Source organism: Dasypus novemcinctus, chromosome X (assembly GCF_030445035.2).
Source record: "Dasypus novemcinctus isolate mDasNov1 chromosome X, mDasNov1.1.hap2, whole genome shotgun sequence".
Taxonomy (NCBI): Eukaryota; Metazoa; Chordata; class Mammalia; order Cingulata; family Dasypodidae; genus Dasypus; species Dasypus novemcinctus.
Window position 1 is genome coordinate 11,681,118 of NC_080704.1, and position 17,250 is coordinate 11,698,367.

The 17,250-nt window shown below is 46.6% G+C and overlaps 1 protein-coding gene across 1 annotated transcript in view; it reads left to right on the plus strand.

The window, feature by feature from the left end:
• WWC3 (WWC family member 3) overlaps nucleotides 1-17,250 on the plus strand; it is a 132,667-nt gene that overhangs the window by 63,202 nt on the left and 52,215 nt on the right. Inside the window, exons 3-5 of the mRNA XM_058291765.2 lie at nucleotides 16-219; nucleotides 10,013-10,089; nucleotides 11,144-11,223. Of these exons, the coding sequence (XP_058147748.1) occupies nucleotides 16-219; nucleotides 10,013-10,089; nucleotides 11,144-11,223 (361 nt within the window). The remainder of the gene's footprint in view (nucleotides 1-15; nucleotides 220-10,012; nucleotides 10,090-11,143; nucleotides 11,224-17,250) is intronic.

Sequence of the window (17,250 nt, forward strand, 5' to 3'; positions counted from 1 at the left end):
CCCTTTTCATTTCAGAGCTCACCCAGATTGAGGATCCAAGAGAACAGTGGAGGCGAGAGCAGGAACGGATGTTGAAGGAATATTTAATTGTGGCCCAGGAGGCCCTCAATGCCAAGAAGGAAATATACCAGATTAAGCAGCAGCGGTTCGAGCTGGCCCAGGAGGAGTACCAGCAGCTGCATAAAATGTGTGAGGATGACAGCCGCTCCTACGCCAGCTGTGAGTTGACTTGTCTGCTAAAGACTCTTGTGACCCTAAAAGCCATCTTTCTGCTGGGTTATCTGTAAATGGTAAAGGTCACTTGGGCAAGACAGTTTCCACAAGGTTCTAATCAAACTTCTATGTTTAATATTCCGAATTGGTGTCTAGATGGTTCTCTGGTAGCCATTCATTTAGCGAATGTTCCTCACATGCTTCCTCTGTGCCCAGACACTGGGATATGGTGGCAGCTAAGGAAGGAAAGGGCCCTGCCCTCATGGGGGGAAGAGAGACAGTAAACAAACAAACAAATGTTCTTTTTCAGTAAGTGTATCTGAAGTTTTTCAGTTGTAGTGTTCTTTCCAGTAAACCAGCTATCGGTTTTCTTGTTTTTTTCTCTATCTCTTGTCTATTTTCTATTTTATTGGTTTCTGCCCTTTATTATTTCCTTTCTTGGACTTAATTTGGCTCTAATTTGTTCTTCATTTTCTAGCTTCCTAAAGTTTAAACTTAGGTCATTGACCTTTAGACCTTTCTTTTTTTTCACACAGCATTTAAAGATAACACATTTTTCTCTAACCACTGCTTTAGCTGCATCTCACCAATTTTGGTATGCTGTGTTTTCATTTTCATTCTCTTCAAGGTGTTTTCTAATTTCCTTTGGCATTTATTTTTTGATCCATGGGGTCTTCAGAAGGAAGACTTTGGGACCCTTTAAGATGTCTTGTTGGTGTTGGTTTCTAATTTTGTTTCATTGTGGTCAGAGTATACCCTCTAGAAGGTTTCAAACTTCTTTTATGGCCCAGCATATTGTCCTACTTGGAGATTGCATAGGATTGGAAGTTCATGTAATTGGTGCCTCGAGGCCACACGTAGTGGATGCTTTTGCTTAAAACTTGGTCTGAGAACATACAGTTATGATTTTTTAAAAATATGTGTTTATTTATTTCCCCTTCCCCCTCCCCCCGCCCTGCTGTTTTTGCTGTCTGTGTCCATTCGCTGTGTGATCTTCTGTATCTATTTCTCTTTTTGTCTTCTCTTCTCATCTTTCTCCTCTAGGATTCACCGGGATTCCATCCTGGGGACCTCTGATGTGGAGAGAGGCTCCCTGTCAGCTGCACCACCTCAGTTCCTGGCCTCTGCTGTGCTTCACCTTGACTCTCCCCTTCGTCTCTCTTTTTGTTGCATCATCATCTTGCTGCGTAACTCACTTGCATGGGCACTGGCTCACTGTGTGGGCACTTGGCTCACCACACGGGCACTGGCTTGCTGTGCAGGCACACTTTCTCTTTTTCTTTTTTACCAGGAGGCCCCAGGGATCGAACCTGGGTCCTCCCATATGGTAGGTGGAGGCCCTATCACTTGAATCACATTCCCTTCCCCTACGTATGATTTTAAACTTTTCAGAAAGCTACTTGGTAGATGCTAAATTGAGCCATATGAAATTGCCATTTTTGTAGGTAAAAAAAAGATCTGAATACCAAGAATTTCGTGTAGTTCAGCCTAGTGGTGTTTTTTCCCAGTAGTCCTAAGACATCTTATCTGTTGCCTGGTCAGGTTTGGTTAGGTCTTTGGAGACCCTCTCAAATCAGCCTTCCTTAGAATGGGATTGAAGAAGCAGCTATCAGAAAACCTTGGCAGGAGGTTTCTGGCCCGTGGTTGAAAAGACAGACCGAGCAGTAGAAGGCACGTGTTACATCCCGGCTGCTGCTGAAGTAGCCAGGCCTTCGCCGGCGCCGCGTGGGGGCTCTGGACAGTACACGCTGAAGGGTGCAAATAGAGAACTTTCTGGCAACCTGGACAGCTCCAGGCCCATTCTCAGGGGCTGGGGGAGGAAGCCCAGCTTAGGACCCACTGAGGTAGGCCTGGGTGATGTCGAGGCGGCAGTTAAGGGTGTGCAATACTTGGAGTCATGGAGGGCTGGGGCATCATGACACAGGGCCAGGTTTATATTTCCACGGGCTCTTCACTCCCTTGACATTTGGGTACACAGGGACTCGACACTCAGCTGTATCCTTCCTGTGCCTGGTGGAATTTTGTCAGTGCTCAGTAAAAAAGAAATATTCAAGGCGCTTTCTTCAAAAGTGGAAAAGTTTCTTAAGTATAGGAAGCTAAGACGCTTCATCTTGGAGATGGTCACATGCTCATCAGAGTCTTATTTGCATAGACAGGCTCACACCTCCCCTCCAGGCTAGACTGGGCCTGCCTGTTCCCAGGGAAGGGCTGGAGCCACCAGTGAATCTTGCTGGGGTTATCAACTCATCAGAGAACAGATCAGGAATGGAATCCACAAGTTAACCCAAGTGGTGTAGCAAGTTGCTAGGCTCTTTCAAATTGCCCTTTAACCTTACCTGGCCATTACAGTGAGGACAACCCTGCTCGACATGACCCACGTCAGTTATTTCCTGCCACAGGATAAAGTTCAAGATAGTGATCCTATCTTGAATCATTGGGATCTAACTGTCTGGCTGGCCATGTCCATGCGGCAGGTGGCAGTCTCCCTAGAGCTTTCGTCAGCCATGACGCGCTCCCACAGCCCAGAGTGTTTATTGTCAGGTGGCCAAAGCAGAAGGGTGTCTCCTTGCTCTGGTGCTGAGAACAGAATCCAGTTTGGACTTTTATCCTATTACGTCCTTCATTCGATGCCAGAGGAACCAATAATCTATGTACTTGGTGTTTTTTATGCACTGTGATCGCAGCCTTCTGAAGTACAAGCTGTGATCGTCATTGTATACATGAGAAACTGAATATCTTCTTTACAGTTACATACCTGGTGAATGGGAGAACTTGCATTTGAAACCAGACCTCTTTATGTTTGTAGCCTTCAGGAGTCTGTACTGCTTCTTAGCCATGGGGGAGGCAGCTCAGAGGACCTGGTCCTGTGTGGGCAACACCTTGCCCCTGGTTTTCAAGTCATCTGGAAATAAAGAGCAGTTATAAATTGACAGATAGTTGGCCACATTTTGTGACATAAACTGGGGCAAGTGAAAGGCAGACAACTTTCTTCTTCATGAGCTTTCTCGTGGCCCAGGGTAGGATTACTAAACCAGTCACTTATTTTTCACCAGGTGTTTATTTAGCACCCAGTACTGGTTTTAAACATTGGTATTAAATTGGTGCTAGATGTGAGAGATTTGGTTTCTCCCTTTTGGCTGATTGTAGGGGAAAAGGAGCAATAATGGTAAACAGAGGAATTTATTAAAGAGCCTTTTTTTTTTTTTTTTACCCCTCTTGAGATGGCTTCCTCGTCTCTTTGCTCATTGTTTGTGCTCGTTGTTTTTGCTCATCTGCTCATCTTCTTTAGGAGACACCGAAAACCGAACCTGGGACCTTCCACATGGGAGGTGGGTACTCAACTAAAGAACAATTTACTTAATGTTGGAGCACAAGGGTGGGTGTGGGGGACAAAGGGAGGAGAGGAAGTGTATCTCACCAACACCCCTCACTGATTTCCCCCTGAGCTGTAGAAATCACCAGAATAATAAAACTAAAATCCCCATTCATTGGAGAGGAAAGATTTGGTGTCAGCATTGCCACCTGAGCTCTAAGAATTGCCAAGCCTTGACCTCTTTTGCCCCTGACCAGAGCCAATTCAGGTGCTCTGCTGGATTTGAACACACATGGCCCCATGAGCTTACGCGCTACTTGCCTGGTCCCCAGCCTGATGTCTGTACAGCATTGGGCTAGAGCTGTGTCCCCAGTTTGGCACTCATTCTCACAGACACACCTACTCTCTTTTCACTCCATTGTGTAGAGTTTTCTCCTTCTTCCTTTTTTTTTTCAATAATTTTTAGAATTTTTTATTTATTTCCCTCCCCTTCCCCCCCATTGTCCGTTCTCTGTGTCTATTTGCTGCTTGTTCTTCTTTGTCCGCTTCTGTTGTTGTCAGTGGCACGGGAATCTGTGTTTCTTTTGGTTGCGTCATCTTGTTGTGTCAGCTCTCTGTGTGGGCGGCGCCATTCCTGGGCAGGCTGCACTTTCTTTGGTGCTGCGCGGCTCTCCTTACGGGGTGCACTCCTTGCGCGTGGGGCTCCCCTACGTGGGGACACCCCTGCGTGCCACAGCACTCCTTGCGTGCATCAGCGCTGCGCATGGGCCAGCTCCACACGGGTCAAGGAGGCCTGGGGTTTGAACCGTGGACCTCCCATGTGGTAGACGGACGCCCTAACCCCTGGGCCAAGTCCGCATCCCTCCTTTCTTCACTGTGTACCAATTTGTGGTTTTAATGACCTTTACAGTGTTGTACCACTATCACCACCGTCCATGGACCTTTTCATCCCCCTGCAATAGAAACTCTGCACCCATTAAGCAGTAGCTCCCCATTCTCCCTCCCCTTCCCCTCAGCCTCTGGTAACCTGTGATCTGCCTTCTGTCTCGATGAATTTGGTTATTCTAGATAGTTCGTATAAGTGAGATCCTACACTGGTTGTCCTTTCACTTAGCCTGATGTCTCCAGGGTTCATCCCACGGTGTCACATGTATCAGCACTCCATTCCTTTTCAGGGCTGAGTGATAGTCCATTGTATGCATCCCCACATTTTGCTTATCTATTCACCCGCTGATGGACACTTGGGTTGTGTCCACCTTTGTGTCTGCCTTCCTTTTAATACTGAATTCATTTCATGATTTGAGAAACTTTTTTTTCCTGGAATTATTCTGTCATTCTGCTGGAGAAACTCGGCCATCTTGGAGCCTCCAGATGAAATTTAGATGACCATTTGCAGGATCTTTTGGAAGGATTTCTTCTTTGCCGTGAAATTATACTGAGCACAGCTCAGCAAACTATGTACAGCCTGCCGACTAAATCCTGTCTGTGGTGGGTGTTTATAGGTAAAGTTTTTTGGAACACAGCCGCACACGTTCATTTAAGTATCGTCTCTGGCTGTGTTCACCTACAGCACCAGAGCTGAGTGGTTGGGACATAGACTTTATAAGCCCCAAAGCCTAAAATATGCACTCTCTGGCCCTTTATAGACCAAATCGGCCAACTCCTGCTCTGCACCGGTGGCTCCCAACATTGGCTGGCAGCAGGCTCTCCTCTGCCTTGGGTGGGGCCGGGGTATTTCTTTTTTCAGCTCCCCAGCAGATTCCCTGGAGTTGATATCTGGTCTAGATTGACTGTTAAGCTCCCTCCTAGCAGCAGGAATATGACTTTGTTGAGGTGGCTGGGAAAGAGTCAGCCTTATCTAAAGTGCAAAAGTGCTGCCCCACCCTGAGTTCTCCTGTTAGATTGCCTCAGAGTTCTTCCTTATCAGACGGCCAGCCCGCCAACATTCTTTCTGAGGCTAGAAGCAGTTCCCACGAAGGCTAGCTTCCACTGCTTCTTTGTTCCAGGGTTTCTCCGCTGCTCTCTGGGGCAGGCCAGGGGCCATAGCGGGTCCATCCACCCTTTGGTTTTCCTGGGCACAAGCATGGTGAAGCAGATGGGAGGAAAAGGGATCTGCTGCATCTTCAGGGGCTTTAGTTGGCAAACCTCAATCTGGAGGGCCAATTTTATTTTATGTTTGGGCCTTTGCTTACGGTGCCTTTAAAAAAAGCCATCTCTTCCTTTGTTGGCAGCGATTACTGACACAGGTGCCTTTGTCGCTGTGCTGATCGTTAGTACCTGTGAGCCTGGAACCTGTTGGGGCATGCTGTCTTCTCTCCCAGAGTCCTCTTTGCTCCTTGAGCAATACCCCATAGTGCTTTGTCCTGGAGGCACACACCTGGTCCTTAGGGGCAGTCTGCCAGCAGGTCACCTCTGGAAAAGGTTTACTGGTCTTTTTTTCTTTTTTTTCTTCTTCTTTAAGTAAAGAGGACTTTATTTTAAGGACACAAGATGTCTCCTGAAATCCACAAGCAGAAATTCCAGCAGGCCTAGGAGGAGGGAGAGGAGTAATTTGAAGACCAAGAAAGTTCTTTCCCTGCATTCTCATCTGTCTCTAACATCCATTTCTCATGCTACAGACCAGTTTCTCTGCTTCTCCATGGAGAGCAGAACATGCCTGCTCCCCAGCTCCCAAGTTCATGTGTTGTATTTCCAGCCACATGGAAAGACTGGACCTCTTGCCAAATTCTTGGGGGAAGACTCACTGACCAGGCTTGGATCAGCAGCCATGCTGGAGCCAGAATCAGCTGTGGTCAAAGCACAGGATCACAAGGTCTAGACATGGCGACCAGGAGAGCTGGCCCCTGGTAGACAAGTTAGGCAGTCTCCCATTTCTTCTTTCCTCTGAGCATCCTTACCATCTACAGACTGGCTTTCTCTATCTGTCCAGGCTCATGGCAGAGGATGGATCCCAAATTTTGTCATGTCCCTCAGCCCAGCCACGCTTAAAACCCAACTAGAACTGCTGAGTCCCAATGCCGAGTCCCTTGGGGAAAGAATCGAATTAGTCCTGGTGCCATCACCTATAGCCAGGAGAAAGGAGGGGGTCTTCTCCTACCAGATAGCTGTCCTATCCCACCGGTAGGGAGAGGGCAGTTCCCAGATAAAGTGGATTCTTAGGAACTGGGCAGATACCCCACAAGATAAGGGTTCTTCCTGATGCAATTACATCATGTCATAGTTGCTGCTTAAAAGTGTCTTTGTAAGTGAGGGGCTAGCTTCCCTCTCTTCCATGAGAAAGAGGGAAAATGGGGCATCTTTTTAAATACATCAGAATTAGGACTCCTTGAGGACACTAATTAATTCAGCTCAGTAAATATGTTGAGCACCTACCTTGAACTAGATACTGACGGTTCAAAGATGATCAGATACCATCTCTGCCTATTCGTCTCAGTCACCTTCCATTAGAAATCTGTTATTTCAGACACATCTTCCTTGGGAAGTTGCATCCAATTGCATTGAGAGGCACTAAATTGCACGAATTCATCTGAGAGTTGAGATCACAGGAACTAATAGAGTACTTCATCTCCTTGCTCCATCATGATTTTTAAACAAAAAGATTCTGAAGGCCATTGATGGTGAAATTAATATCTAGTCGGGATTTCCCATGCAGCCTCGGAGGCCTGTCATTCCAGAGTGGAACCTGGGCCAGACACGTGTGTGATATCTTCCAACAGGTCACAAGACAGTCTTCCGTTTCCTAGCTGGGTCACTGTGGGAGACCCACTCTGAGCCTCTCCACTCTGAGCCTCGGTTTTCACCTCTTTTGCAAAGGGCCTGAAGGGGCAGGAACCGGGCTGGCTGTGTGGAGAAAGGTGTGGAAGCACATACACCAGGTTGCAAACCCTGGGTACATCAAAGGAATACCTTTTCTGGCCTTTTAAAGGCCTGTCTTCTCCCTGGGGTTACCTCAGGTTCCCACAGCACGGAGAGGGCATGTGTGTATGGGGGGAGTGCATTTCCCCCTTTCGGTGACCTGTAAAAAAGAAGTGCAAGGTAAGCCCTGGGGTTTGCAGAATTTTGAGTGACAAATACATAGGTCGAGTTCATCTATTGGATATGGGCATTGGGGAGGTGGAGGAACAGTGCTTCTTTACATCATAAAAGCTAGTCTTAGGATCTTGGGGTGCCGATCCACAGGAGCCCAAGTTAGACACGCGTTTCCTTGACCAATGGCCTCATGTCGACCATGTCACTACAAACTTACTCAGTCTGTGAAGTGGGAAAACATAATAATTACCTCTCGTTCACAAAGATCTTAGGAGAATAGATGAAATACGTGTGAAAGGGACCCTATAATATAATAGCAAGGTATAATCATTTACATCACTATGGTCCAGCCGAGCTGTAGTGTTGTTATGATATCCAGAACAATATTCTATACCTGAGTGGGCTCCTTTGGTTATTTACTAGCTCTGCCCCAGCAACTCTCAAAGAGAAGAAAGTTTCAGAGGCAAAAGGCAGGTCTTTGTCATAAACCTTGAGGTTGGAGGCATGTCCTAAAAGAGGAAGCTACTTGTCTTTCTCAAAGTGTCGTGCAGGGCCTGCTGTTACCAACGGGCCCTGGAGTCCCGAGCTCTTCCGTGGACCCCCTTTGTTGTTCTCTTGGACTTACTAGCAGATGGGAAGGCATCGAGAATTTGTATTTAGAAATTTGATTATGTTATTCCAAGTTTATGCCAGAGGTCACACACGTCCTTGACATTTGAAGAGGAAAGGATTTTTTTGTGGCAGGTGCTTAGGAATTTTATAGTTTCCTAGACAGTAGCAAAGATAACCTGAGTGGTTTCACTGTGAGGACGGCCTGTTGCAGGTGCAGATCTTGTGGGAATGATTTCTGTCCTTTAAGGGCGTTGTCTGAGGGGTAGCTTTCATTGCTAATCTTAATAAATGGGGCAAAAGAGTCAGGCAAGATGGAAATTGTAGGATGTGGAAATAGACATCCTGGTCTAAGAAAGAATTATATTTTTAAAAAGTTTTATTCCGTGTCTTTGCGCAATCCTGATTCTAAATATACGAGAACTTGAGATAAGGTTGGCAAATATTTAGCTCCTCCAGATATTTATTTTTCAGTACATTCAGTTGTTTGACATTCTGATTGATGGGGCTTAAATAATAAAAATTTCCATAGAACAGATTTTAAAAGAGGAGATATCTGAGCTGCTCAAAAGCGCTTTGGATTTGGTTCTAATGGAGGCTATTAAATAATCCTTCTGCTTAAGCTAGATGATGGCTCTGGGCATTAGAATCCTTCCCAACGTCAAGTCTGAAAACGATTTTAAATTTGTGGTTGTTAGTACACAAGTTCCCTGAGTGAAAGCCAGCTTTGGGTGTCCCTGTCGGAGGGGTAAAGGAGAGAAGGCCCAAGTTGCAGGCAGCACTTCAGAGCAGGTGGGGTGAAGGGCGATAGGCAGGAGGCCGGTGCCCCCGTGTGCTTCTTCACTGAAGGCAGAGGAAGAGACCAGCCAAGAGCCTTCGCGCCAAGGCGGAGCGCTGCAGAAGCAGAGGGGAAAGGAGGGACAAATGGCCAGAAAAAGCCAGGCAGAGAGACCAAAGGGCTGGTAGAAATTACAGCCAGGCCCCAGCTGCAGAGCTTCTGTGCGGACAGAAGTTGGCTGAATCTGCTTCGTGCGTGCACGGCGCTGTGTCTCTTCTTCAGCCGCAGGTCTTGGCTGTTCCTTCTTTAAACTTTGTTTTTTTTAAAAAAAAAAGTCAGTCCGGTTCACTGCTCTGATTAGGAAGGCCTTGAGCTAGGTGATATGATTTAGCTAGATAGCCATCGAAAACAAGCCCTGAGGTGAAGAGTATGGGTATTTCAGTGCAAGTTATGGGGGTGGGGGGCAAAACAACTTGGGGGAATAGCCTCTTCTCAAGCCTGCCAGATACTGACACCTTACCATGAGGTTGTCATTTTCTTTTTACAAAATTTTAATGTTTTTGTTTCTTACTTCAAAAATTGTTTATGAGGAGAATAGAGATATGAAGAGATAAAAATAAAATCAGTTGTTATGCAACCGCTGTATCCGCAGTTAAACATTTGATGACTATCTTTCCAGTGACTTCTATATGTGTATATTTTTGAAGAAAGTAAGAATACTGCACATACTGTTCACATACTAAGAACAGTTTTCCATATCATAATCATATCTTTTTTTTCCTTGTGTGCGTCTGATTTTTAACCCTAGTAGCTGCCCTAAACAGAGTTTTTATTTTCACCTACAGCCATATATGTTATTATGTGGAATCATTTAGAAAGACCTCATGCAAAAACCAATCATGAAGAAAATTTGAAGTTGTGAAATGTGAATTCTTTCGGCACCATTGCTAACTTTTGTGTCTGAGGCTTAGAATTATTTAATATGGTGGACTTGAAGTTCCTGTTTATATGCATTTATTTATTTATTTTAAAAGCTTCATTATAAAATAAAATATGTTCCTTCTCTTTAGCCTTCTCTGGATATTCAACAAATACAAAGTACGATCCATACCAAATTAAAGCAGAAATAGCTGGTCGTCGGGATAGGGTGAGTAAAACGAATATTTTTAAAACTAGTAGCACTATAAGTAGTTTTTCTGTGTACCATCTACTCATCGAGGTTCATTTTGTGGTGGTCGGTATGTCTAAGATTTATAATTTGTTAAGACATTAGGTTTTATGGGTTCTTATTACATTTCATTTCATTCTCTGCTTATTTCCCAATAAAGGGAAAGAAGTCTCATTTTAAAACCTTAATTCATGTAAAAATAGCTCCTATCTCTCTCAGTATTTTGAGGGGCTCAACTCACCCCTTTTTGGAAAGATTTGATGACATCAAGGCCTGATCTCAAAGGGCTGCATCCTTTGTTACCCAGATGCCAACCTTGCCCCTCGACAGCCTTAGCAGTCTGCCGTTTCTCCCCTGGTTGATATTGTCCTAGTGGGGTTGTTCCTGCCAAGGCATTTGGCCAGAAAGGTCCTGGTGCTCCTTCCTTGGTGACACCTGAATTCTTTGTGTGTCACCTTGTGTCATCCCTTCAGACCTTTGTCTTGTTGTCTGAGAAGGGGGACAGTTTTGTTGCATTTGCAATCAAGAACTGAGACATCTTAGAAATGAGCCTTCTTCTTTCGCGATGTCTCAAGGGTTCCCTAAACCACAATGTATCTTTTAATCCAGTGGTTCTTAAATTTTAGTGTGCCTAGGAAAAACCCCTCGGCCTGGAGGGAGACCCAGAATCTGTAAATAAGTACCCCAGGTGATTGAGTTACAGGTGGTCAGAGACCTTTCTTAGAGAAACAGTGATCAATATGTGTTGCCTATGAATAGCAAGTGGAAGATGAAAAAGGTACTACAAAGTTTGCTAAAGGTAATGTGTAGGCTTGAAAAAGAAAATAGTTGCCACTTCCCCACTTGGACAGGAACCTGTCAGTGGTGCGGTATTTTCGTACCTAAGTGAGGCAGTTCTTCTAGAGTGGCTTAGATGAGCCTCGATGATCCACTGAATTGCATGCTATGCAGAAATGTAAATGACAAAAGCTAGTAATTATAGAAATAATTTTTCACAGCTTGTTTTTGGGAAAAAAAAGTAATTTGTGTTTAGCTTTCCAGATTAAAAAGAGAGCTGACCCAGATGAAGCAAGAACTGCAGTACAAAGAGAAGGGGGTGGAGACCTTGCAAGAGTGAGTTGCCGGCCTCTACAGAGGGAGACTTGTCCTGTGATTTCTTTTTGTGATGACCTGTTTGGCACCTGGACATGTGTCCTAAAGCGTCATGGGCTTTTGCTTTTATGCTTTTATTTGCGCTCATCATTTCTCAAATCTAAACATCAGAATCTCTTTTTCTTGAAGATCCTCAGTTCTTTTAAATGGAAATACCTGGCAAACAAGACCCTTATTTTTATATGTAGCACCTTCTCTATAGCTGTACTAACACACACGTGGTTGTTTAAATTAACACCCTTTGAGGGGAGGTTAGTTTTATTCTCTTAGTTTTTTAAATTAAAATTTAGATGAATTGAAATGAAATAAAATAAATTTATTTCTCCAGTGTCAGTAGTGAGGTATGACAAGAGCAGGGATTCTCAGCCTTGACACTATTGACATTTGGACATTAGGGCCAGACCACTCTCTATGGTGGGGCTGTCCCGGGCATTGTAGCAGTGTCCCTGGCTCTGCCTACTAGATGCCAGGAGCCTCCATGCTCACTTGTGACAACCAAAAACCTTTCCAGACATTGCCAGTGTCTTCCCCCATGGGATCCCAGTTGCCCCTGGTTGAGAACAATTGGACTCATGACTACTAAATTGTTCCGTACAGATAAGAGAACGTTTCTACCCTCATAGAAAGTTCTGTAGGGCAGCGCTGGCTGAATTGTCCTCTGGTTTACATGTTCACAACAAGGACTTTATCCCTACTAATTCTGGGGGTGAACTTCTTCCAATTGGCGAATGTTATCAGCTCAGCAAATTTTGTGAACAAAAGTCATTGTTTAACAAATGGCAATAATGTCAGTCTGAAAGAGTTAATTTCCTTAAGGAAGGGTGTGCTCTGCCTGTGGGTTGAGAGCCAGCCTCTCTCGACTCAGACCTGGCTTCGCTTCTGAACTTGGGTACTTGCGCTTCACATTTCATGCCTACTTTTCTCATCCATCACTGGCATCAGTCTTATTAAAAGTCCAGGGAGGCGCACCAGAGCCAAGTAGAGAGTGAGCCTTCAGTAAGCGCAGGGAGCCAGGGTTGGTACTTTTGTTGATTGAGGGGGCAGAATTCTGCTCTTTTGTATCGTGCATACAGACTCAGTTATAATATGTCAAACGTGACTGCAGCGGTGCTCCTTATAGGGAGGTAAGTGTGACAGAGGGCATTTTCTCAGTCTCATATAAAGGAAATTACTGGGCATCTCAAACCGTGTAGTTTATTCCCAAGCTGAGATTTCCTTTTTAAACACATCTGTCCGTTTTTTCATTAAGTACCTGTTAAGGCACTGGGGGACACACGAGGCAGGTGTGCTGGGTCCTGCCCTCTAGGGCCATGGCTTACTCCCATCTGACCCTGGAGCTCTTCAAAGCTGTAATTTCCAACAATGGTTTATTTCAGAAACTCCGCCTCCTGTGTGATGGGGTTTAGATAAGCCTGCTCACATGTTTAGTGTGAGCTGAAGTCTTTTAACCCTTCAATTTTCTGCTCTTTCTGCAATGACCCTGCAGTGTGTTTGGGTGGATTCTGCTGTGATTTTGGATCTACACGAGGGGGTGCCTTTAGTTGGCTTTGGTTACTACAGCTTCTTTTGCATTCAGTTTTGTGTTAAGCAAATCAAGCCTGTTTTCCTGTACTGGCTGCTGGGTTTGGGGCTCGTTTTGTCCATTTGCTAAGGTCCTCCCAATGGCATTGAATGTGCCCTGCAGTTTTCGCCCTTACAGGGCAACCCAGCCTGCTGCCCGGTTTCTGTGTGTTCTGTGTCAGTATCATCCTGCCTTACTGCTGCCAAGTGGGTGGTAAGAAATAAGCAAAAGCAAAAAGCTAAAATTGTTAGGTAGCTAGTACTGACTAGCAAGCTCTGATGGAGGTGATCTTGGGGCCGGGTGGTTGAGGAAGTCTGGCTGCAGAGGACCCCTGAGCCAAGGAGGGGAGCCGCGCTCTGCACCTCTCCCCCAGCCGTGGCTTCTGGGGTGGGATCGTGAGGCAGTGCCCGTCCCTTTGCTTGGTGCACATCCTTCTGGCCATCTCCATCCTTATTTGATCTCCTTATTTGAAGACAAAGGTTCAGTTGCAAAGTCAGCTTAAGACTGTGCAGTCTAGAAAATGAAACATGCAGGGCACTCAGGGGTCTCCGGCACCCCCATCTCAGAATAGCTAGGAAGTGAATCATCTCTTCAGCTGAAGCCATCTCAAGAATAGGTAAAGGTCCCTGCCACTCCATTGTATCGGCAGGCCCAGGGAGAGCTTTCACTTGGCCCCTGCAGCCAGGAAGGTGTGCCAGCTTCCCGGCATGAGAAGGGCCGTGCCCCTTGTGTTTTGCCTCTGTGTTCCTTAGCCAGGTCCCCAATTGGGCCTGGCTGTGGGGAACCTGTCCCTGGCCAAGCCGAGGCGCCTCTTCCTGCCGGTGTACCTGAGGAGGCCGAGGAGTGACTTGGCCTAAGGTGCTGGACCCAGCCTTGGTCTGAGGGACCCACTCGCTTTCCAGACCGTGCCATGGCAAGGGCCAGCCTTTCTCAGGCGCTTGGCCTCCACTTCCCCTTGTGTTTTTGCTGTACCTGCCATGTTTATTCTGTCCCATGACCTCATAGGAAGAAGAGAAAACACCAGCATTTTGGCCACTCCTCAAATTCTTTGTAAGTGAAAAATAGTCTGTTTAGTCTTCCTCCAGGCAACGCCAGTGCTGAGACTCAAACAGCCCGATTCTTTTTCTGATACCAAAGACTGGCTTTTACATTAGGATGGAATGAGGTAAATTTATATTATTTACTGAGAATTTTGGGCAACTTTTTTAAGCACTGACAACGTGATTATCCCACTGCTCCCATAAAATCCCAGCCATCAGCCCAGCTGCTAGATACGCTGTTGTACTCAACAGGCATCCCTGATTTTGTTCACGTACATGCTGATTTAAGGCAAAGGCCCCAGAGTTCCCTCCAGAAAATTTTCTGCTGTTTTTGCTTCCCAGAATATCCGGTGTATTCTTTTCCAGAGCACCTCCTCAGGAGTTCGGCCCCCATAACATTTTAAGCTCGACGCGTTTATCTTGGTGAACTTTGCTGGCCTGCAAAGTATCTGTCATTCTGCCTGGGCCCAAGCCAGGAAAAAAAGAACCTTTGGTATTATTATTTATTTTTAATGTGTGTATGCTGTGAGTTTTTTATAGAGGGGAACTGGCCACAAATGCAGTCTCTGGGTTAATGATGAAATGTGTGTGTGCACATGTGCTATGTGTATGTTTTAACTTTTAATGAAAGAAAAGGCCAAACATACGAAATAGAGAGACCAGCACAATGAAACCATTGCGTCCCCTCCCCTAGCTTGAACAGTTAATAGCACAAGGCCACCCTTGTTTTGTTACCCAGGCCCTTCTCCCATATTCCCATTGGCTTATTTTGAAGCACATCCCAGAATCATATTTAATCCATAAATGTATCTCCTAAAACTATGGGCTTCTTGGGAAAATGTAACTCTAAAGCCTTCATGGTTTCCTTTCTCCAGGGAGTTTTCACATTCCCCTGGTTTGTGTGAATCAAGGTTGAGACAAGGTCGCCACATGGCATTTGACTGATTGGTCTCTTATCCTGTGCTTCCCTCTCCTCCCCCTGGTTATTCTTTAAATTGACCACTTACTTGTTGAAGAAACAAATTGGCTCGTCCTGTAGACTTTCCCTCACACTGGATTTTGTGGCTCGAATCTGCCTGGTGTCATCCAGTGTGTTCCTCTGTTATTTATGCCAACTAGTGCAATTAGCATGCAAGCCTTGATGTGATTCAAGTTCACTTAGTTTTAGGCAAGAATATTTGGCTGTTGGTGGTGTGACGTCCATCAGGAGCCGCATACTGGCTCTCTGGTGAGGTGAAGATTATCGATGGGTTCTGGCATCGTCGGCCCGGTCCATCCATTTATAACATTTCCCACCAGCTTTCACCTTATGTGGGCCCCGTGTGTCTTCCAGGATAAGTGCCTGAAAGTGGGATTGCTAGAGGAAAGGGTCAGTGCGTTCGTGGTATTTTAGATAGTGCCAGGTTGCACCATTTTGCATTCCCACCGCAAATAGATGCGTGTTCCTGGCACCCACAGATCTGCCAACAGAATGTGTCGTCAGGCTTTTTGAATTTGTGCCAGCCCCATAGGTGAGAGCTAGTATCTCAGTGTAGTTTCAATTTGCATTCTTCTCAAGGCCCTTTATAAAAGTCTCCAGAATATATATAAATGTCACAAAATACTCCTTGAAATGGTTATGGAAAATTGGAGCAGTGTTTACCAAGAGTAATTAAAGTTCAGACAATTGGGCTGTCCTTTTCCAGTAAAAGAGCTACTGGACACTGCTGCCCTCAGGTTTCAGAATGTTGCTCTGAAAAATTACTGTAAGGTGAATCAGGATTAGTATCTAGAGGCAAAGCGAAAAAGGCTCGGAACCCTGGTGTGCACAGCGCTTCCCAAACGGGTGATCCCCGAGAAGTGTTACTGGATTCAATCTAGGTTCTTGGCTCTGCTGAAATGAATTTCAAGAGTACACCAGGTGAGTTAGGCCAGTAATTTATTCAGGAAGGGAGGGAAGAGAAATGGGAGAAAATAACAGAAAATAACAGAGCAGGGGTCCCAGGTAGTGAGGAAGGGGATGAAAAGGGATGAAAAGGGCTGATTTACAGGCTACAATTCCCCATTATAGGTTATAAGTGCCCAAGTTTAGCGCGTGGCCACATGGCAGAGGACAACAATGAGTCCAGAGGCCAGAGAGCGGGTGAGCATGCCCAGGCCTCACAGTCTGCTTTATAAACTGTTGATTATTCTACCCCTTTGCTAATGGCAGGGGAGGGGTTCCAGCTGTTGGCTGTTTGGATTGATTACCTCCCCCATCAACCCCCCAGTGAGGAGCCAATGATAGAGTCCCTAGGGAACATCCAGGGCTTTTCCTTGCTCCCAGAAGTAGTCTTTGCTCTGGAGAGCAGAATCCTGGGGGTGGGGTTCTCCAGCAGCCATCTTGGGGTTCCTGATGTCCACGTGGACTCTGCCAGGTTCCAGATCTGTCTGTTGATTCCCTATCTTACTAGCCTGCTTCAAAAGCGGCGAGTGTGCCAAGAGGTAGGGTTTGCTTCGGAGTTGGCCTGCACACAGGAAGCTCGCTTAGCATCGCTTAGCATCGCTTCACCCTGAGTTTCCCACGCTTCCCAAACACCGATACCTCTTCCCGCCACCATGCCTATAATGTCCCTGGGCACCAGCGCCACGGCTGAAGCTGCTGTGGGCCAACACTGCCCCTGCCACCGTTGGAGCACATGCCGCTCTGGGTGTGATGTCTGCCTGCCTGCACCCTGATCGTGTCGCACAGCTTCCCCTGAGCTCGCTCTTGCCCAGGCCTCTATATGGCTCAGCCTTCTCCCACTGCAGCCACAGGGATGCTTAGGAAATAGGTGCTCTGCTGATGACCCTCGGGTGGATTTCTCTCGGCTGGGAATAGACACTCCGACTCTGGATGCTTTGGCCTGGTCCCCGCCTCTGTTCCCCCCAGCTCTCCCCCTTGCTGTACACCCACCACACCAGCCACCCTGCGGGTTCCCAGCATGCCAGCCACACCCCTGCCTCAAGCTTCAGAACTTGCCCTTCTCTGTGCCTGGAATGCTCTAACCCCAATCCCTGCATGCCTCTTCCCTCCCTCCCTGGAGGGCTCTGGTCATGTGCCTTCCTGCTGAGAGCCTGGCTTCCCCACCCTACCCACCCCGCGCTTGGAGTCTCACCCTGTCCCCTAGTTCTGCTTGTTTTCCTCATTTTCTGTAAAACACCTGTTGCTAGCTGACTAGGATAATACAGCGTGAGGACACGGGCTTTGTGTTGTCCTGTGCTCTGTCCTCAGGCCCAGAACACTTCCTGGCACAGGGTAGGGCTCAGCGGGAGGAGTGGGCAGGTGGCCCCGGGCCCCGCAGGCCCCTGGCTGCCTGGGGACCCCGGCTGCCGCGTGCTCTGCTGCTCTGCTGCTCTGCCGCTCTGCCCCTCGGCACCAGGGCAGGG